Raw genomic sequence first — 23,820 nt, 5'->3', positions numbered from 1 at the left:
TCCTCCTTGTCCTATGGTATCTCTAGACAATATTCAAATCCCTTCATCTCAATCGGCTAAATATTTAGGTCTGACAATTGATCATCGACTCACATGGTCACAACATATTAAAATTAAAAGGCTTGCCTTAAATGCACGACTCCACATCCTCAAAACTCTAATTACCAAAAACAAACACACTCCGTTAAATACTAAACTCTTAATTTATAAATCCTCATTTAAGCCTATGTGGACCTATGGTCTTCAACTCTGGGACAATGCCAAAAAATCAAACACTAATAAAATTCAAACCTTCCAAAATAACATCCTTCATAAAATTACAAATTCTCCTCCTTATATTTCAAATTTAACTTTACACACCAATCTAAAAATTAAAACAGTCCATGAAGAAGCAGTAACCTTTTACAAACGTTTCCACTCAAAACTCTCTTCTCTGAGGAGGCTCAGAAGGAAATGGTGTAGAGATCTTCTCAATGAGTAATTAAGTAGCTTAATACATTAAAAACAAAAAAGCAAAAAAAAAAAAATCAATAAGGGTAGTGTAACTACTGGGTGACTCCTCCCATCACGTCTTCATGTAAATATTTTCTAATATCACATATTCTTATTGTCCCTAAAGGAACAGATTGTATATACCTTATAAAAAATTTAAAAAATTAAAAAAATTAAAAAATAAAATAAACTAACAAATAAATATTTATTAAATAGTACAAATGATATGCACCTTTATCATTAAAAGTTCTAAGAAATCTAACTATTTATTAATGAATTAAGATAAGATTGGTTATAATATATTACATTATTAATAGCAATTTTTAATCTTGTAATCTATTATTTAAAATTTTTAAATAAAACTACCTAAACACTGTATTAAGATTCTGATTCTTCTATTAATTGTCTTCAACATAAAAATTCATATGTTTATTAAAAAATACACATCAATAATATAATTTTGAATCAAATTATCATGGTATGAATCGAGCAACTTTTACATCTGCTGATTATGAATTATGCAAGCCTTACCCAATAGGCAATGATGTCACACTATTGTAAAATATAGTAATAATATATAATATCATAAAATAATAATTTTTTTCTTTCTATTTTCACCAAATAATTTTTAATTGTTTAAGAACTACAATAATTAACATTTAATAATAATTTGAAGAGAAAAATGTTTTGTGTTGTGTGCCCTTTTAATAATTATTTATATTAAGAGAATGGTGTGTTTGTTGTCTCTGTCTTACAAGCGTGCAACATGGAAAATTTTTGTTCTCTTCTTTCAATTGTATGCTGTTAGTTTTGATATTAAAGTGAATTGGCCAATTATCAAATTTTTGGATTATTACATTATCTGTGCTCATACGTTGGCTTTTATTCAATATTTTAATTTTTGATGTTTTACATTAGCCGACGCTTAAGCACAGATGATATTCTTACCTAAGAGTTTGATAATTGTACGTGTATAAGACGGAGACAACAAATGCATGGGTAGCGTCCTCTTAAATAGTATTTCACTGAAATCTAAATTATGAAATATTATTTAGATTGATTTTTTCTATCTGTTACTTTCTTTTTATTTGACATTGCACACCATAAACGCAATGAAATAAAATATATTACTTCAATTGCACTGAGAAAGCTAAAACCCATGAACAATCCTAAAAGTCCTCCTGTGTTAGCTGAAAAAAAAAATTGCGTTCTTTAGTATTTTGTATTTTATCACTTATCCAAAACTAATTCATAAATGCTTATTATTCATAAACACCAAGTTAAAACAAATTATTGACATAAAAAAACTATTGATACAATATTATGTTTTAAAATACCCATTGTTTTTTGAACATTATACAATTTAATAAACTATAATATTATTTCTGTTATAACTTAATATATTATAGTTATTACTTATTAACATAGTTGTAGACTTACATAAAAATTCCGTAAATCCAAACAACTCCCCTTTTGTAAAACCAGTAAATTGTGTTTCTTCAAAGAAAAAGTGAATTACAGCCATATTTTTTCTAAAATAATTATTAAACACACTAATAGTTACCAAGTCAGTGTAAAGGTTATATATCCAGAGTCACGGATGTGGCGCGAGTTAAGTAAAAAAACATATAGCGGCGGTACGATAGTGTATAGTGTATATTTTTTTGTCAAAACAGGAATTGCCCACACAGTGTACATTTTTGTGTTTTTTTTAATCGGACCTAACTCATTATCTATTGAATCAATTAATACCTAATAAATTGGAAAAAAATCAGAAAAATTGTGCAGATGATCCTTTTGCAAAATCATCGAAATCGTACTGTTAGAAATTAAGTCATTAAAGAAAACGTGCAAACTTTTTAATGAGAAATTATAATGAAATCTGGAATCACTGCAGCCGCATCACGCGTTGTCGTGCTGACCGGTTCCCCCACTCCATTTCGTACACGCGACGCATTTCATTATTGCTATTTCACGACTTCACGTATTTATTTATTATTTGTATTTTGTTTCATTTTGTTATCGACTATCGTGCTTCATTAAATCACCTTATACCTTAAATGTGTTATATTTTATTTAATATTTGTTAAATTGTAATCATAGGTGCAAATAGGGTGGGGCTTGGGGGGGATTACCACCCCCCCCCCCCCCCACAGATTTACTCTTATATTAAAATTGAATGTATTAATAATCAAATGTGGTTAGTTAAATTAATTTATAAATAATAACTTTTAGGATTTATTCAGTGTTTCCAAAGAATCTTTAAGATCAGAAGAAATTATGGTTATCAAAAATGTCTTAAAAGTTAATGTTGATTTGGAATTTCTGCAAAATTACTTAAACTCATTAAATACCAAACAAATATTTCCATATTATTATAAGGTATTTAATGTAGCAATAGCTTTGCCCATCAATTCCGCTACTTGCGAAAGGTCATTTTCCACCATGAGGAGATTGAAAACATGGATGAGATCAACAATACAAGATTCAGTAGTTTAGGGTTAATTAATATTGAAAAGGACATTAATATTGACACGGTATCAGTATATGAATATATCATAAAAACACGGCATCATTAAATGACTGCCAAATCCAACAGGAGAATAAATTTAATACTGTAGTTACCTATTACCTATTTTAGAATAAATATATTTGTTCATTAAGTAATATTTTTGTTTTATGTGCGGTGGGAGGGGAGGGGGTGGATTTATGTTGAAAATATCGAAGGGCTTGAGCCCTATGATTATAATTGTTACTAGTGTATTAGTGTGTTATTACTGTGTTCGTACTCCGCGGATAATATTATAATATATTGGTATTATTTAATTATAAAAATGCCAACTAAAGAGTACAAACAAGGAAAAGTACTTATTGAATAAAAGAAAAACTTACTGATAAAATAAATTCCCCAAAAAACTGTTGTATCGACAATTTTATAAAAAAATTGGTGATATCACAACAAAGTACACTTCGTCAATATAAATACTGAAATGGTGTTTCATGTATATATTTATAATATTATATGTGTAAATGTGTTATGGTAATTTCGTTATGAGTCTAGGACGTCCCCCCCCCTACATTCCTCCCACTACGATACTTTGAACGTTTCCCAAGAATTATAAAAATCTCTTGTTCTATAGTTCAACATTTTAGATTCTAAACGGAGTGATAAATGTATGGATTAAAATTTTTTTTTTGTCTGTGTACACATAAGTATTTGAAATAATACTTCGATTTTCATCTATAGTTTTTTTTTCCGGTAGGAAAGTAAATATAGTTGGTGCAATGGTGAGGTCAACATTTAAAATTCCCTGCAGTAGTTTTTAAAAGCGCCTGGAAAAAAACGTAGAGGTTTTCGACAAAGTCGATTTTGGTTTCTGTTGTAACTCTTAAACAAATTAAGTACCGTAGGGCGTAGATACCTGAAATTTAAATACCGGAAATATGTTGTTAAATGTTAATAGTTACGATGATTTCATTATTATCAATCTTAATCTCTTAAATTGGGTTATTAATTCGTAACGCGAATGATGGTAGCCGATAGTTAGGTATCTAAGGGTAAAACCCAAGAACCTATTTTCCAATCTATTATTTATCAATTTATCATGTATACACATGTAGTCTATATATGAATCGCTAAATGCAGAAGGGGGCACATGTCCAATATTTTACAAAAATCACTTTATTACATAATCGAATTTAATGTTGTTAATAAATGATTTTGTGCAGACGAGGCACATAATATCCTATTAAATAGATCCCCGTTAAAAATAATTTAAAATTTCGTTAATTGCAGAAAAGGCACATGTCCTGGACATGTGACCTTTTTGCATCAAAATTATACTTAAGTAATACTTTTGGAACTAAACTTCATGAAATCACTTTATTGTATGACATGTAATATTGTTCTATTTTTAATTTAAATTTTATACAATTGTTTATCAGTAAATAAAAATTATAATGGTGATAACTTTGCTATAACTACTTGTAAGTTATATACAAAGTTCAGGTGTTTTTTTCCACAAAGAGAACACTCCTTTTTGCCGTGTGATCGTGACTTTGCATTGATAAAAAAAACAACTGAACAGAGTGGATCGTAGACACACTCTAGAAGACTATGTAGAACTTATTTTAAAATCATCAAAAAACCCTGAAAAATGTTCAGTGTTCCTAGTTGATAAAAGTAAGATGTATGACTATCAAATGTGGTTTCCACAATTCTATGTTAAAAATACTAACGCATTACAATGTGTAAGCCGTAATAAAACATTAAAACAACGTCGTACAATTGAAAAATTTTTAATTTCTAAGTACCATTATTTTGAATGTGTATCGGAAAAATGTGAAATAATAAATTAAGGCTAGTGAATTTATTGACGGAATAATATCATACCATTTCAAATTGAGAAAGAACAATGCAATGCCCATACAGTACCAAAAAACACTAGTTTATACTTCAAGCTTACCAATTCTTAAAAGTAAAATGAAAGATTTGAACATCTAGCGAAATATATTCCAGAGCCAGCATTGCAATCATTTTGGAATTTTATATTTTCGTTACAAACTGAGACACCTCAAGCAAGGCAAAATAGAACATAATATATTTCTATGATTAAATTTCTAATTATTTATAAGATATCAAATATTTGTGACTCAATATTAGTACATAATCTACTGTATATTATTTAATCATGTCATTTAAATTTTTATGCATATTAAAGCTACTTATTTATAAGTAAACAGTTCTTTTTGAAATATAAATGGTAATTTGAAGCATAAACGGCACATGTCCACGACCTTAAAGTCCTTCAGATACCTACAGTTTAATTATATTTCTTAAAGTGATTGTAGAAACATGTATACCATGTCTTAAACTATATATTCTTCTATAACATTTGTAATTCAATTTTTTTCAGATATATTAAGTTTTTTGTGTTTTCTGGAAAATTTTAAGACTTGGACATGTGCCCTTTCTGCATTTAGCGATTCATATGTAAAAATAATGTTTGTCTGTGAGCCCAAAAGGTTTCAAGAACAAATATAGTAGGAGATTCATTTTCCACTATACGCATACATAAAATTTTATCTAAATACATAAAAATTAATATTTGTTATAATGTCCGTGTCTCTGTCGTTTAAGCATTCCTAAACAGCTGGACTGATTTTCTGAATTTTTTTGTGTATGTTGAGTGGTTTCCGGGATGATTTAGATTCACAATCGGACCAGCTAGGCCCAACCCGGAAAGGTGCTCAAACAGTGATTTTTAGATGTACGATGGATATTTTTATAGGAGAAGTAATTAGTAGAAATTAGTATTTATTATTTTGTTAGTGGCCATTGGTTAAGCTTGTATCAAATCGAATTTTCGCACATTGTCTACCAAGGTGACTGAGTTGCATTTACTGCAGCGAGTTATATCCAGAAGGAGTTGAATAATCATATTTTTTTTAAGAATTGTCATTTTTGCGGGCAACGAATGCGCTGGCTCAGCTAGTCCTTTATGAAAATAATATAACAATAATAATATCTTTATTGCAACAACTTTTCTTTACATATTTTAACAAAATATTATATATATAAAATATAAATATACGTATAAAATAACAATATTTATCCAGGGTATTTATTGTTTCACGGAGGAAAAGTCTCAGTCGAGGGGGAGAGTCCACATACCTAATCTTATTTGCCTACAACCAAGGGGATTATCGTGATTTTGTAGAGAATGAAATGGGAAATGTTGATAACAATCAAATACAGGATATTTATGAATTATTATTATACTGTTTGTCTATGGACTATGACTATTGACTAAACGAGATTATTTCACCTAATCCACTAAGGCACTAATTAAGATAGATTAAATAGACAACCCAAAAGTTGTGATGTCAACATAAAGTATATAAGTAATCATTAAACTACACACGTTACTACGTTAGTCTTGATCTTGCGCAAGACTGTAAGACTTGCTACATTCACAAAATTCATAAAAAAAAATATGGGCAAACAGTTGGGCCACTGTAATGAATGGTGTTAAATTTGAATTCAATGACATAATATTATATTGTTTAAGAAAAACGATTCTGAGCGAAGACGGTATTAGTATATTACTAAGTATATTTGATAATATAATTTATTGTAAATAAAGTAATTAAGTTGATTCGATACCGTGGTTTTCTGTTTTTGTCTAATACACGCGCGACATAGTATTTTAGACGTGTTTTTTGCCAAACATTCCAATTGATCTATTGAAGCGATAAGAATTCTGAAAACAGATTTGAATTCGTCGTCAAGTCTACTTGAAATCGACTTTCCCACATTTTTTATAATATCCCCCAAATTCCAGAAAATGTCATATTAAAAAAGAGTATTTAAACATTTTTATATTTCAATTTTTGGAGAAGCTAAAATCAAAAAATCAAAATTGTGGGAAAGTCGATTTCAAGTAGACTTGACCGCGAATTCAAATCTGTTTTCAGAATTCTCATCACTTCATTAGATCAATTGATATGTTTGGCAAAGGATCCGTTAAAAATCCTATGTTGCGCGTGTGTTAGACAAAAACAGAAAATCACGGTATGGAATCCTCTTAATATAGAACATATTTACGTGGAACCTTATTTTACATTTTTAATCCTTAGCTATAAAAGTTGAACATTCTATACATTTTCAACTACAAAATAATTATTAAATTTTGTCAAAAATGGAACTTTAAATGCTCATAAAAAAAAATTGTGCCTGTGTATTTTTAATAACTGCTATTGTAATAACATATCAGGAGCCTTGTATTAAATTTTCACGTATTTTTACCCAACAAATAAAATTTTATTGACAATCATAGAAAAAAAACTAAAAAAATTGATATTTGAAATTGTCCGTAAACAACTCAAAAAGAGTCAAATTATTTTCAAAATTTTATCGTGTATAGAAAATGCTAATAAAAACATTCAGTGAAATTTTCAAGTATCTACAGTAATTCGTTTTTTAATTACAACAAAATAAGAAAGTCGTTACATGAGATATCGAGTAAATAAATATTTTGAAAATTTTATGGTGTATAGTAAATTAGAATTTAAAGATTCAGCCAAATTTGCTTGTATTTACAGTTGTTTATTTTTGAATTACAACTAAATAACAAAATCGCTACATGATAAATCGAGTGGGATATCCAATGTTGTAAAAATATGAACTTTCGAATTTCGATCTTAACAGTTAAGAGGACGCTACACCCTCATGTTTTGTTTGCATCTTACAAATGTACAACAAGCTGTTTTGTGTGGGAAAGAATTGAGAAGGCTACCAGTCATAACTATGAAACGAGATTTTTATCACATAATAAAAAGAACTTGAAAAATTGGAGATCACTTATACGAAAAAAATAAAAACGACATTGTTCTTCTTTTTATGTGGTGAAAATCTCGTTTCTTAGTTTTGACTATTATTCTTCTCGGTTCTTTTCCACGCAAAACAGTTTTTGCTATGTTGTACATATTTTGTACGACGGAGCCAACACATGAGGGTGTAACGTCTTCTTAATAGAAATATATAATACTAATATTATGTAGTATATAAAGAGGCAACAGATAGATATGTATCCAATTAATAATTTAACCAATGACCAATCATAATATAAGCCCGATGACCATGCATAATCCGATTTTGTGGTAGTTTTGAAATCCCGGAAGAACCTACTATAAAAGACTGTGTTATGTTTTTGTTTGTATACAAAATAAATTAAGTGGATATTATGCGTATGTATTTAATAAAAAGGAAAATTAATTAAAATTATAAAGTTAAGTCTAAACGGCGTTTTGAAGTTACCAAACAATGAACAACTTCGTCATGTTTCATATTTGATTTCATATAGTGTATGTGAGGTGAGTTAGTACATTTAATCTTGATCCTGATTTAGAACTTTTAATTCGTCTTATAAATATTGAAAATTATCTTCCCAAGAGTAGCCGGGAGTATGACCAATTATTTATAAAAACTTAGAAACGCTTAGAAATAAAGAAAGAATTGCATTTAGAAAAATTTAATGTTTGATATGAAATACCTACGAATTCCCAAATGTAGCTCAAAGTAGGGATCCTCTCCTTCCCTCCGTTTCGCCAATGTAATATTTCCACAAAATTAAATAAATTGAATGCTTTATAAAATCGAATGGTATTAGTTAAATAAAACAATAAAAAGCGGTTAAGCTCTACTGTATACATTAGGTGTCTAGAGAGTCACTGTAATGTATGTGTTTAATTTGAATTCAATGATATAAAATCACTGTATACGAAAAACGATTCTAAGCGAAAACGGTCTGTCAGCCTATAATATTCCTAAATAGTAAGTACTAAGTATATATTAAAGTAATTTATTTTACTATTAAGTATTAGGTAAGCATTAGTATACTACAGTAGGTTAAATTAATTTTTGTCGAAAAAATTGAATTTGAAAATGTCATTGTGTGTATAATATATAACAATATCCCTCCTAGTCTCTTCTCTAAAAATGTCAAGTACTGACGAATACACTTTTGTTATTACAACTAAATAACTAAAATCAGTATTCTTGGGTTTCATATGTAATTTTTTCAAAATTTGAACTTAAAATAATTATTAAAAAAATTTCTCTTATATATTTTTATGATTTGTTGGTTTACAGTATAAACTACTTACGTGGAACCTTCTTTTACATTTTCAATACTTAGCTATAAAAATTCAACAATTTATAAATTTATAATGACAAAATAATTTCTACCATTTCAATTTGATAAAAATTAAAACATTTAAACTTCTAATGCTTATAAAAAAAATCTTAACAAATCATATTAGATTCTGGGCGGAGCGAGGAATGTTTTACAATGATGTTTATTTCTTTTTCTTTTTAACACTTTTCTTAAGTTTGGTTTCACGTCTGTCTGTGATCAAATCTTGCGCGCTCGATTTGAGGCACTTTTTGAAGATGAAAAATTCTGAAAATTGGTATAGACCTTGGTCTTGGATGACAATACAATAATCCGTTGTCATTTTGGGACATGGACCAAAAAAAAAAAAAAGGATTGTCCCCACGACGTCGCCGTAATATCTATCGCAGATATTGAACTTTCTCTCTTCCCCCAAAAAAAAAAAGAAATTTATTAATTATTTTTGTTTCACAAACATATTTCTTAAACGTTTAATAAAAATATTTACTTTCAACTAAAAAGTAGAAAATAAAAAATAAAAAAAAAAATTTTAAAAACACACTTTTCCATAAAAACATTTAAAAAAAAATTTTAAAAATTGCACTAAAAAGACAAAAATAATTCTCTGTACTTAAAAATAATGAAAAATTTATTCATGAAAAATTTAAAAGTGTGTGGTGCATCATACAAAACATTAAAAGCCGAGCATACACTTCTTTGTTCAATCCTGTTTATAAGATAGTGACTGGCAGTATATGTCAAGTATAAGAGCAAAATAATGAAAAATTTACTGATGAAAAATTTAAAAGCCAAGGAAAGTCTCACATACACTTCTTTGTTCAATCATGTTTATAAGATAGTGACTGGGAATATATGTCAAGTGTATGAGCACCACACACTTTTAAATTTTTCATCAATAAATTTTTCATTATTTTTAAGTACAGAGAATTATTTATTCTGTAAACACTTTTTCACCCTCTAAACTTGCTCAAAAGTATCAAGTATAGCATCTTTTCTGAAAGGTAATGTTCTTGAGCTGGTACTTTAGACAGGTCATTTTTCGATTTTCAAAACGCTTCTCGAAATAAAAGCGGTTAAAGGAGAAAAAACGTACGATTTAGCGATTGTATAATATTAAATAATTACGGATGACGTTTTCTACCAGAAATATTGCTTCAAATGAAAAATGACGAGAGATATTTTTTGTTGTATTTTGGATTTTGTTATTTAGCCATTTTTGAGCTATTTATAGACATTTTAATTTGGGGAGTTTTTTTGTTGTAGTCCGGTTAAAAACATTCGTAAAAACTGGAAATTGGGTTGTTTACTTATATTAGCCTTACCTAGACAATTTTCAAAACATTTGAGCGGCTTATGAGCTTTTTCTTTTATTTTATATTTTTTTTCATTTTTATGATATTTCCTAATTATAAATTATAATTATAATTATATAAATTATCTATTTATATAAATCGTTCTTAAGCTGTTCTTAAAACGCTTTGTTTATCACCATAGAAACGAATAAAATTAAATAAAAAAGATTCCCCGCCCGCTCAGAATCGTTCTTTATCGAATGCAATCATTGCATTCAAATCGAATACAGTAAAATTACACTATCCTGTCAGAGGCCCAATGGACGATGGACAAACATCCACCACCGAAATGCACTGGCCTACTTTTTTATTATTTTTACGCTGATATTGTATAACAATGTGTGAGGAGCCTTGTATTTAAATCTCAAGCATTTTAAACCAATATTCACCAATAAAATTCACGTTTTCCATAATTTTTTTATTTTTTCCAGCACTTTCAAAAATTACTGGGAATTTTAAATTTTGACCTCCCGAATAGATTCACTTTACCTACCAAAAAAATACTGAAGTTGAAAATTGAAAAATTATTTTGACCACTTATCGTGTGACATAAATAATAAAAAAAATTAAATGCATCATTGTTAAATCAATACATTCATCGCTCCACTTAGTATCTAAAATTAGATTAGATATTAGGTACTCACTTAAAATAAGTGGAAGTTCTTCCAGCTAAAAATGTTTGCTTGATTTTATAACTATTGGCCAAAGGTGATGATGAATGTACTTTATTATATCCAATCCAATGGCATCCTGGTAGACAAGTGCAATTTGGCAAATATGTCCCATTCAATAATTGACTCATATTCATTAATGGTGAACTATATCGTAGTTCTATCGCCACTTAAAAATGAATAAAGTTTATTAATTAGTTGGATATATGTATAAATCGTACATAAAATTATAACCATCATTTTTTTATAATCAAGGCAGCGAATGTAATGTTTTAAAAGTCATTGAACATTTTATTTAATGTATATTGATATTATCAATTTAATAAATAAAAAAGTGGGAAATTAGGTAACTGACCTGTTGTTTAGTATGTGTTTGTTCTAGTGTACCTTGTCATTGAGTAAGTCGCTATAATGTATGTGATAATTATTGTTTAGTTTATACCGTAGTAAATATTATACCGTTTATAGAAAATGCTTATATAAACATTTATGACAATTTCAACTATCTACCGTTATTTATTTTGACATAAAAATTCCCGTTTTGTTTTTATAATTTTTTGTTTTACCAGGTTATTTTGAAAAATGAAGACTGGAATTTTTTACTTTTAACCCCTCCCCCCATGTATTAATAAGATCCAATTTGTTATCAGAAACCACCCCCAAAGTTTAAGCCTTAGCATTTTTACTAATCCAAGAGGTAAAAACAGACAGAAAAACCCACGTCAGTGTACCTATAATCAATACATTAGTCGCTAAGCTCAAAATTTAAAAGTTTAAAATAGGTAGACAATTAAATTATACTATTCTACTTTTTGATTAAAACTTACATTTAGCTTTATTCGAACATTCTTCATCTTTTTTACCACAAATTCTCGAGAAAGTGTCTTCTAAAAATATAATACATAATAATATTATAATATCAATATTCAATACAACTAAAAACATATAGCAACCAAAACCATAGTAAAATTTTCCAAAAAATCTTCAGATTAAGTCATGAAGTCCAACGTGAGTTATGGTTAATTATACTTTTGGTGATAACTTCGCATAAATCGCATAAGCATTAATTTGATACAAAAACATCGTTTTTTTTTTATAATAACGATAGCAAACAATTGTTGCATTTATAATTACATGGAATCGTATATGTATAACATGTATGACTTTTGCGGAATCGTGTATGCATATCAATGGCTATTAAAATCTACACGATTTCGAAAACAAATTATAAATTTAATAGTATCGTACTTGGCATATAATACATGACGCATTGACAAAACGTTAATGTAAAATTAGCTTCACATTCTAGTATGCAGTTCCGTTGAGTATAAGTTCTATAGAATCTCAATTGTTTTTCCGCTGAATACACACATTGACGTTTTTCTTTTTCTATCTCAGCTAATGTTGGTGTAGCCATCCCTACGGTAGGGTGGATTTCTAATGATGTTTCTCTTCCTGGAGATACTAAACTACCAAATGATGATATTTTTGGAGTTTCTACAGGACTGTGTAACATCACCTGGAATATAATTTATGATTTATAACGTCTGATGGCATAATAAAATATTATATTTAGACTCCGGATTTTCATGATTTTATATAATAATTTATTATCTTCATGTTTAGTGTATGTAGTTTGATGGTAGAAAAAAATAGAGATGATTCATTAAAAACAGAGTTTACAAGAAAAATATATTTTTTAGCATATTTTCATAACTTCATCAATATTGTGCAAATTACGTGAGAAAAATAATTATTTATTTTGTTTTTAAGTTGGTTACATTAATGTGCATATAATGATTAATTTAAATTTAAAAAAAATTGAATTTGCATATTAGAGCAATATTTTATTGTACATAATGTTGGCATAATAAAAACAATTTTTTAGGTTTTTTTAACATATTACTATAACATTTCTACTTTTCTTACATACGAATATGAATTCGTACCAATCTTGTAAAGTATTTGAGCTATAATGGTATTAAAATTGTATGTATAGTAGGTGTAATGTATTTAGAACACTTCTTGAATCTTTTTTAAATAAATTATTTCAAAATAGGTATATATTTGAAATATTATTTCATGCGTATTATTTATATTTTATAATCAAATTCTTTTATTTGAATACTTTATTGTCTTCAGATTATCAATTTTTTTTTCTATTTAGAAAATATTATTAAAATGCTGTAATTTTATACTTGATATAGCTTATAAGTTAAGTTATATTGTAACGTGAATTGAAAACTATAAACTATTCTTATTATTATCTTCTATCGTATACGGTTTTGAACTATTGGAGTTTAGTGTACGTTACACGTGTGTATTTTGGGAAACACGGATATACACTGTATGTAATACATATATAATATAGGTACATAAGGGAGGAATATAAAAATCAATGAATGAAAATATAATATATAGACACACACAATTCTACTTATAATACTAGTAGGTACATTCTATGGTATTTAACATTTATACAATTTTTTGTTCGGTACCTATCTGCAAGGCTGGGTAAGTTAACTAATTTTAGATTCTGAGCGGAGCGAAAGAATGTATTAGTTTTATAATGTGTTTTTTTTTTCTGTCTGTCAGCAACATTTAAGATAGTAGGCATACTTCGATTTTTAAGATCAGCATCTTTTCTGATTTAAAAGTGAACCTAGTAGCTAGTTGGTACTTTTGGGAGGTCAAAATTGAAAATTCCATGTAGTTTTAAAAAGCGTCGGGAAAAACAAAACAAAAGTGAAAGAAAAGTGATAATTTTTACGCAAAACCAATATTTGATAAATTGACTAAATCTATTTTATTTTTTTTGGTGTAACTCAAAAATTAATAACTTTAGACCATTGAAGTTTTCACCAAATATTTATATTAGCATTTCACATAAATTGTAACGTTTTCATAATATTTTGACTCTTTTTGGGCTAGTTAAAGCCTTGAGACATTTTTAGAAATTTGTAATTTGTTTTAAACTATTCTCGATAAAAACTTTTTTACTTATTAAAAAGTTTGAAAATTTAATAAAAGATTCCTTATAAGTTTCATAAATGTGAGTTCAAAAAAATTAGAAATACATATGCATTTGAAGTTAAAATTAATTTAACAAAATATCGAAAAATTTTCAGTTAGAAATTCATAAATGGCTTACTTTTTAAAAAGTTTACCAAAAATCAACATACATTTTTACGATATTGGATTTTCATAGGTAAATTAAAGAATTTTCATCAATCATTATTTGATAAATTGTTGTAACATAAAATCGAATGAACCTATACTTGACCTTTACTAAATGTTAAATTAGTTTATACATGGTAATATTTGCAAACAATGTTGAAACTTTTTCCGCTACAGATAGCCATGAGAAATTTTTTGAATGTTGTAAATTATTATTTAGTTAGAAATTCATAAACATTTTTCTTTTCATACCTAAGATTAAAAATTTTAATATAAGATTTTGCATAAGTTTTCCTATCTATAACAAACAAAAATAAGTGTACTTAAACGGAACTTAATTTTTTTATGAGCTTTTGAACATAATTTTTACTACATTTGATATTCTGCGGTAAATTATTGATCGATTTTTTATATTTGATTGTATTTTTAAAACAAATAACCGTAGACTCATTAAAGGTTTACCATACCATATTTATATCAGCATTGTCCATACACGGTAAAATTTTCAAACTGTTTCAACGCTTTTTGACCTATTTAAAACCATGATATTATTAGATATTATTTATAGATATTTATAGATACTATATATCTATGTATTGAAAATTTAAAACAAGGGTCCACGTAAATAGGTTATACCTATATAAATTACTTTATTCACAATAATATCATCATATATAGGTACTTACTACTTATACTCTATTCAGGATAAGTTTGAACCGCTCGCTCGACCAAAACACGTTTTTTCCGCGCATTCTCACCACAATCGGTGAGAGCGTTAGCACAGGCGCCCGACGATCGACGACGGCCGGCGATAACTGTCGGCCAATCACAGAACGCATAACCATCACATATTGGGTGTCAGGCACTGTTCGGCGGCTCAGTTTGCATGCGCGACGCGGTTCAAACTTATCCTGAATAGAGTATAGTACTAAAGTAATATCAATATATCATAGGCTTCGTTCAAAATCATTTTTCTTTTATTATTTCATTGAATTCAAATTTAACACCATCCTTTACAGTGACCCACTTGTAACCAACTGTATAAGCAGAGCTACACCCACTTGCCCACCTTTTTTTAAAATTTTTGTCTGTCGTCACCTTTTAGAACAGTAAAATTAATGCTTAGATTTTCTTCAACAGTTTATTTACTGATAGAAAAGTGAAACTAATTGGTACTTTCCGAGTCGAAAGTAAAATATTCCTAATAGTTTTCGAAAGCGCAGGGAGAAAAAAATTAAGGTATAGAATGGAAATTTTTACGTAAAATTGGTTTTCGACAAAATCGATTTTGGTTTTCGGTGTAACTCTAAAACAAATGACCTACATGAAACTTTCACGGCTTGTTTATATTACGTAGTATTTTCTGTACACAGTAAAATTTTCAAAAAATATTTATTTGTTTTAAACGGTTTATAAACATTTTAAGTATCCAATTTTTTTCTTTTTTTTTTTCTACAAATGTCAATAAAATTGTATTTGTTGGATAAAAAAGCTTGACAATTTCAGGCTCTTAATATATTATTATTGTGACATTTGAAAAATATTAAAAATCCCGTCATGATTTTTTTTTTTAAGCATTTAAAATTCAAATCTTGACAAAACACATAAAAATCACAAAAATGTGCAAATTATTAATTATTAAATAATTCCTTAAAAAAACTAGTTAAAAGGTTATCTAAAAAAAAAAATGTCTATAATAAAGTCATATGTTTATTTTACCAATTCCTATACTTTGGCTTGTTTTGAGCTGTTTACGGACAATTTAAAATTTCAATTTTTTTAGTTTTTTTTCTATAAATAAGTAACCAAAAAGTCTCGAAAAATATAAAAACAGTTTTTTTTTATCGTTATTTAATGTTCAAACTTGGAGGAAATTGTATATTAAATAACCAAGAATAACGATTTTAGTTATTTTGTTGTTATTTTATAATATTAATTCAACTTACCGGCTTCCATATTAATAATAAGTATAATAACATTATAAATAATATAAAATATAAAATATCCACACTGACAAACCGTAACCGCTCAGTATCGTTTTTCGTTTAAAATTATATTATATCATTGAATTCAAATTTAATACCATCCATTATACAGTGACCCACTTGTAATCTACTGTACAACAGAGTGACATCCACTAACCTGCTTTTTTTTATTTTATACTTTTATTTGTACCTACCTGTATAAAAAAATAGTAATAACATTTTTTTCTAACCAAAGTTTAATTGGAAAAATAAATAATACCTATTGGGTAAATTTTTCTAAATATTAACACAAATAAAAAAAAAAAATTAGAGTGAATTTCTATTTCATCCTGAAAAGTAGCCCGTGTTTTTATGGTTTTTTTTCAAAATTAATGAGTTGGTTTAATACAGAAAAGCAGGCCGGGGTTTTTCGTGTTTTTTAAACCTTGATTTATATACAATTTAAAAGTATTGTTTTACAAGATTGATCCGGAGTCCGGACCCTATACATTTATAATATTACTTTGAATCCATAGCTGACTTCTGATGAACAATAATATTCCTCTATTTCAGCATCCAAAACAAGAGTTAATCCTAAATGATTACCGGCGCCCCAGGGCCTCCAGGGTGTATATTCAGCAGGCGTATTCGGCGGGTATCCATTTTCAGGAGTCCAATTTGCAGACGGATTTGGAAAGGTAACATTTAAATCTGATAAATCTTTTGGGTTCCGAAATATGTAATCTGGTTTTACTTTATTGAATGAACAACATATACCTTCGTCTGTTAACGATGGGTTGAATAGTTCTGAACAAACTTTAGGGTTGTTGGCCCATAGGCATGATACGATCATATCATGACAAGGTTGAGATACTCTAATCATAAATTTTTTCAATGAATCCCAATCGCCTGTGTAATTGTCAATCGACGAATCCATTGATAATGGATCTTCGTCACAGAAATCACTTAAAAGACGTCGGTCAATATTGCTTTCGAGTTTTGAGGATCTGTGCGTGAATAATTGTAAAACATTATTTATATATTTTACGAAATTCATAGTAAGTAGCTAGTAAATTAGGTATACATTACGTTTGTAAAATATTTCGGGCAACAGATTTTCTTGCGTTGTTCATGTTGCATATGGTAATGGCGGGAAATGGTATGCTTGTAAGCTGGGTTGCTTTTGGCGATAAACTTATAATTACAGGCATGTCTTGCCATTTATGAACCAAATTGGCAATAAAATAAATTGCTGTTATAACTGCTAAACCAAAAGATATTATCCAAAAACACCTTTAAACGCCATAAGAAATAATATTCAATATACTGTATTCATTGATAATAGTTTATTTTGTTATTTTTGTTTACCTTTCACTTGCACTTAGTTCATTATTGCCGGCATATCTAAGTCCATGTAAAGTCGTATTCTGTGAGTAATCGTTCAACATTTGTCTCCATTTAGTACCGATTTTTTGGTTTTTAGATTTTGGTTTTATGTGAACTTTAGAACTGTTATTTATAAACCATTTTGATTTATTCTTAATAACAAAATTGTTGCGAAGATTTCTATTTAGGGGATATTTGTAAGGTTCAAAGTCTTTAGTGTACATGTTTTAAAAATCCGTAAAAACTGTATAAGAACTTCAACTAGCAATATTATTCAACACACTTCTAGCACTTACTAATATTGAAGTTGTATTATAATTTAGGTATATCATGTAGTTTTTTGTTATTTTTAAATGTTAAACATTGAAACATTACATGACATGTGATTCACTCAATGTATAGATTACTTTTAACGTCATGTTTAATATTTAATATAAAAAATTAGGTATAGTAAGATATAGGTAGGTGAAATAAATCCCTAATATTTAATGTATTACTATGTTATAGGTAAACATGAATGAATCAAACAATATCAAAAAAATAGAAAATGAAGGAATATCAGAAATTTACAAGTAAGAAAAAATAATGCATATCAATAATTAATGAAAAATATAGATTTTTTTTACTTTCTACATAGTAGTTAACCACAATATTGTGATATAATGAATACATTTTTACATTTTAATTTTATTAATGGATATTTTTTATGCAGAATGATGTATGATTAATTTTGAATTAATATATTGAGATATGGTGTATACTGTGTATATATATTTAGCATATTGTATATTTTTATTTTGTAGAATATTTGAAGAAATATATTTGAAAGCACCTCCTCTTTTAAAGGATCTATCAAACAGTACTGTAGATATTGATTATACAGAATCTATACATAAGCAAATTGATTTTAAGAAAAGTATATAATTTTTTTCTGAAAGTGTTTGTTATTTATGTTATCAATACCTAATTATTTTATTCTATTTTAAGTTGATACAAAATTTAAAAATGGAGAGTACTGCTCCATTACTGATGCAATAAAAGATATAAGGGAAGTATTCTTGAACTGCTATTCATTTTATGGTGCTAGAAGTGATCATACTAAAAAATCATTAGAACTTGAAGAACTATTAGAAGAAAAAATCAGCCACCTTGATAAGTAATAATTATTCATTTATTTTTTATTGCATTCCTATTTCCTATAAATAAAATTATTTATTTTTAGTAATTATAAAGTAATGGTTGATGTTAATCTTACATTCAATTTACTAAACATGGAAGGAAAACCAAGTTCTAAATTGAGATATCCAAAAGGTATATTGTTAATATATTTTAATTATTAATTACATTTCACATTACCTCATTATAATTATTAAATATATTTTGGTTGTTATCATTCATTGTTATTTATATTTAGATTGTTATGATTCAGTATTATTACGAAGTGTTGCACATTGTCGCCCTGAACGATTAAAAAAGTATCATAAAATATTATCTACTACTCTTACTACTGATGAAGATAATGCACATATTTTAGAAAAAATATTAAGTTGGGAAAATGAAGTTTATTTTAATGATGTATTTCATCGATATATCAGTTCAATGTGGGAGGTTAATATACAATTATTATCATGTATTTTATGTTAAGACTGTTAAGTCTAAATTAATTCTTAATATTTCAGCTACCAGAAATAGGTAATTTTGTGGCTATCTTATTTAAAAAACTTGATTTTGATATTATTAACCAAGGCGAAATTGAAAGAATGTTTTTAATGCCTAAAGAATCTACAACTATGGGTAAAATCATGACTACTCTTTTGATGCCAGTAAAAAAAACAAAATTTATTGGTCAAGTCATGCCATATAAGGTTTGGTCTGAAAAACTTTCAAAAAAAGTATCAGATTGGTGTAAAGTATACCACGCTAAAAAACAAAATAAAGTTATTGTGAGTAATGTTTTTACTTTTAAACAAATTTCTTTTTAATATTTATGTGGAATAAGAAATAACTAATAAAAAAAATTTAATGTTTCAGGTAATGAATTCACTGGGCATTCATCCAGATTTTTGGGCTGTTGTGAATGAAAAGAATCCTTTAATTGAAAAAGACTACAGTGAACTCTCATATTTCAGGAAAGTTTGGCTTGTAAAAGCACTTTGTGATTATGTTACTGTGAGTTTAATAACTTATTAATGTATTAATAATCAGAATCCCTAAAATGTTAAAATTATTGTTATTTATGTATATGGATTTCTATTTTATATATATTTGTTTTAGATTAAATTTAAAACTATAAATGATATTGTAACCAATTGTAATGAAAGACAATGTACAATATGGAAGAATGATTTGGAAACTGAGGAATATTTCTTTTTTGATTCAATGCCAGATTTAAGGATATATTATTACAACATTCCATATGATGAAGTAATTAATGGTTAAGAGGACGTCACACCCGCATGTGTTGTCTCCGTCTTACACACATAGGACATAGACAAAACGTGTTTGCGCAGTCTGAGTAGAACTCGCTCAATTTTGGTTCTAGAGTATTAATACGTATTATAAAATTGAATAGTGACAATATTTATGAAAGCAAGTTGTTGCGTTTTTTCCTTTATACCCAATTAACATTAATTATATCATTTAGAAATAACAAAAATTTCTACATTTTTTAAATACTTTTAACTTTTCAAAATAACAATTTTTTTAAAAAACGCAACGACTTGCCCTAAGAAATATTGTCACAATTTAATTTTATAACAGGTATTTTTACTCTAGAACCAAAATTCATTGAGTTCTACTCAGACTGCTCAAACACGTTTAATCTATGTCGTTTTATACCTATATATTTGAATATAATAATTATTTTTTTATTTTTATTTTTTTAAGCCAAATCTTGAATTTCTTGAATCAGTAAAAACTGATACAGAAGAAATAAAAGTTGAAGATAATCTACCTATGAATGGTATGTATATTTCTTCAAACCTCTTTATTAATAGTTTATATTTTATACAATATATACTAAATTTGTATAGGTGTTTCTGGGGGTTTTCGTTTGTTACAAAAAGATAAACATTTTAAGCTAATTGCTGATTCGGTAGAAGGTCTTCGGACTTTTCTTTATGAATTGGATATGGAAGGAACATCAGTTCCAGAAAACTTGATAAGCGCTCTAGAAAATTTTATTGAGAAAATTGAACCAGAAGAATATAATTTCATTGTCTTAAACAATGATTCTAAAATAAAATTATTTAAAGACTGTGAATCATATCCAGATAGAATTCAGAAGGATGAAGATAATACGTCACTTTGGGAAGAGAAAGATTCAAAGTCAGTAGCTCAAGGTAATATATATTTTAGATATTCAACTTAAATTATTTTGTGGTAGAATAGTGAATCTAATTGGTACAATCAATTTGGGGGGGGGGGGTTGAACCCCTACCCCCCATATACATCACTGGTTAGGATAAGAAATGGTTTTTGATACTAAGGTACAGGGTTTGAAACCGAAAACATTTTTCCGATTTCTATTTTGGTTTCGGATATTGGTATTCATTTTTTCCGATTTCGTTTTTGATTTTGAGTATTGGTATTTGTATTTTACGATTTCAATTTCAGTTTGATTTCCAGTATTGGTTTTTGATGGTTATAACCGGTATTCAAAGTCGATACCTATCTAATATCGGTTTCAAGCCTTGCTTAGGTACATAAATAAAAAAGTAAAAATATTACAAGAAATTTATTTTTGTAAAGTTTGTGAATGTAGTTCGTAAGAGCTTTGCAAAATAATAATTGTTCTTGGCCTTTGGAAGTGTTGAATCTGTTTAGTTTTGTGATTATAAAATCAGAAATATATTCATTGCATATTTGCATTTTTGGCCCAAAATCATAAATGAGCGTTTTTTACAAAAACACCACCGAGTGTGTGAAAAAATTGTCTCATTTAATATTGTGTTTTATAGGAACCTAACCTCGCAGTTAAACTAGGACTTACTGTAAATTGTAATTTAAAAAGTATTTATCATTAGGACTTTTTGCCTTTATGTATATTATTATTTTCTATACACAGTGACAAGTGACATTTAGACTAATTTTAAGTTATTTCATTATACCATAAAACTATTCACATTATATTTACGGTACATGGTATTGACTTATAGATTAATAATAATGATAATTATTATTTTATAAAGAATATTCAATGTTTTTGGTAAAAATCAGTTCAACCTACTATGTGACATAGTAATAAAAATAATATTATATAATATATGGATATAAAATATCCATAAAAAGGCTGCACCATCTCCGATTGAAATTGTTTTTCTCATATAAAATATATAATTATTTGTTATTGAATTAAAATTTAACACACCCATTACAGTTACTTACTCAATGATAAGGTATGCTTAAACCTACTCTACAGCGAGTTCTTCCATTTTATACTTTATACTCATAATAATTGTACTATTCTACGATTTATTTATTCAATCTTATGTTATGTATATTTTTTAAATTTTAGCTCAAAATGAAGAAATAATTCTTGAGAAACGTCAAAGAAAATTAATCGTACAGCCCGATTTTGATACAGTTGAATATGGTGAATCTGATGAATATGTTAAGGATAATGATGAATCCATATCTGATTTTACTGATTCCGAAGATGAATGGGGTGCTATGAATCAGCCTAAAAATAAAGTCAAACAACCACTGCAGACCTCTTCTAAACTTCTTGAACTAGAAAAGCGATTATCGGAAGAAGGGAAAATACTAAAATACGATACTAATAACCTATTAGATACTAATCAGAATGATGAATATAATGGACATACTAAAACATTGGTTTGTTCAAAAAATAAAGATGATATTTCACTTTTGGAAATGAAAGATTCAATGCCAATAGCTCAAGGTAATACATATTTTTACTCAATTATAATTATTAATTTAAAATTATAAATTATAAAGTATTATTGTATTTAAATACTATAAGTCTAAGCATTCAACATAATTTTCTGTTTAAACTATTGATGTGTTAAAAAATAATAGTTATGTTGGACAAATTAATATGACTGTCCAATTTCGCTTACATACTATATCAGTGGTTCCTAACTCAACACTAGGCACGGACCACTTTTATATATTTTTCATCGTCACGGACCACGACCTGATTTCTATCCCCTCCCCCTCTTTATATCCCTTATTTTTTTTATTCTTTTATAGTTTATAGTTTATAGGTACAAAATAAAATCAGAAATACAGTTTATGTTGTGGAAAAATATTTTAACTTATTTATTTAAACATTTACTTTAATGAAAAAAGGTAATACAAATTCAAATGTTAAATTTAAATTTCTTCATTCACGGACAACTTGAGATGAGTCCACAGGCCATCAGTTGGGAACCACTGTACATAGATAAGCTAATTTCTACCAGGTTCAAACTATTAAATTACATTATTGGTTTAAGAAACAAGTCGAGTCTACTATTAAAATGGACTTGGCCTAAATTGCTTTGCACCCTCAACAGGTGATAAATATTTTTAAAATTAAAATTTATTAGAGGTAATATTGTAGGTAATATTAATTGTTTGTTATTTGTATTGTACTTTAAATCATAAATCATAGATACAATTTAGAGTAAAAATGTGATAGATAGATGGATCATTTTTACTTAAGTACACAATAATTTAAGGAATAATTTATTGTTTAAGTAGGTAACTCCTACTTTAAACTAGGGTTTAAATTCCCTAAAAACTATTCAAAAATGACCAAAAAATTGTTTTAATAATTATCGAGCAAACAAAAATACAAACGTAATGAAATAAACAAATTATGATGTATCACCAACTGACCAATTACTTGTTACTGGTCTAAGTCCCAGAGGCATATAACAGCCTTAAATGGTAGATATATAAGATAGATAAAGACATTATCAACGTTATTGATTTTGTTTTTTAGTGTAACTCTAAATTAAATAACTGTAGATAGATGACATTTTTCACTGAATGTTTATATTAGCAATTCCTATGTATCATACTACATTTTTATAAGCTTTAAAAATTGAATACAAAATTCCCCTTAAGTTTCTTA

General features: G+C 27.5%; 2 protein-coding genes across 4 annotated transcripts in view; one reads left to right on the top strand and one right to left on the bottom strand.

The window, feature by feature from the left end:
• LOC132946305 (putative leucine-rich repeat-containing protein DDB_G0290503) overlaps positions 1-23,820 on the top strand; it is a 31,238-nt gene that overhangs the window by 4,658 nt on the left and 2,760 nt on the right. For 2 of the 3 annotated variants that reach the window (XM_061016228.1, XM_061016227.1), the window contains 12 exons: positions 16,926-17,050; positions 18,246-18,310; positions 18,542-18,654; positions 18,726-18,894; positions 18,961-19,049; positions 19,153-19,346; positions 19,418-19,681; positions 19,770-19,907; positions 20,013-20,162; positions 20,625-20,700; positions 20,771-21,079; positions 22,255-22,641. In XM_061016228.1, the coding sequence (XP_060872211.1) occupies positions 18,252-18,310; positions 18,542-18,654; positions 18,726-18,894; positions 18,961-19,049; positions 19,153-19,346; positions 19,418-19,681; positions 19,770-19,907; positions 20,013-20,162; positions 20,625-20,700; positions 20,771-21,079; positions 22,255-22,641 (1,948 nt within the window). In that variant the 5' untranslated portion in view covers positions 16,926-17,050; positions 18,246-18,251. The remainder of the gene's footprint in view (positions 1-16,925; positions 17,051-18,245; positions 18,311-18,541; positions 18,655-18,725; positions 18,895-18,960; positions 19,050-19,152; positions 19,347-19,417; positions 19,682-19,769; positions 19,908-20,012; positions 20,163-20,624; positions 20,701-20,770; positions 21,080-22,254; positions 22,642-23,820) is intronic. The other variant, XM_061016229.1, reaches the window with a different exon arrangement.
• Positions 1,282-17,418, bottom strand: LOC132946306 (pickpocket protein 28-like). The gene is made up of 6 exons (XM_061016230.1): positions 16,876-17,418; positions 12,460-12,730; positions 12,039-12,098; positions 11,185-11,380; positions 1,933-2,024; positions 1,282-1,682 (listed from the first exon to the last, which is right to left on the bottom strand). The coding sequence occupies exons 1-6, from the start codon at positions 17,407-17,409 to the stop codon at positions 1,540-1,542; spliced, it is 1,296 nt and encodes a 431-aa protein (XP_060872213.1). The 5' UTR covers positions 17,410-17,418; the 3' UTR covers positions 1,282-1,539.

Source organism: Metopolophium dirhodum, chromosome 6 (genome assembly GCF_019925205.1).
Source record: "Metopolophium dirhodum isolate CAU chromosome 6, ASM1992520v1, whole genome shotgun sequence".
Taxonomy (NCBI): Eukaryota; Metazoa; Arthropoda; class Insecta; order Hemiptera; family Aphididae; genus Metopolophium; species Metopolophium dirhodum.
This window is presented reverse-complemented; position numbering and strand designations above follow the sequence as displayed.

What these genes read in the sequence shown, in the direction of transcription:
- LOC132946306 (XM_061016230.1), bottom strand. Translation starts at nt 17,409, where the DNA reads ATGAATTTCGTAAAATATATAAATAATGTTTTACAATTATTCACGCAC. An exon ending in CGTCATGTATTATATGCCAA is followed by an intron (nt 12,099 to 12,459) that starts GTACGATACTAT and finishes TTATATTTTTAG; the next exon opens with AAGACACTTTCTCGAGAATT. An exon ending in TGGATTTACGGAATTTTTAT is followed by an intron (nt 1,683 to 1,932) that starts GTAAGTCTACAA and finishes TTTTTTTTTCAG; the next exon opens with CTAACACAGGAGGACTTTTA.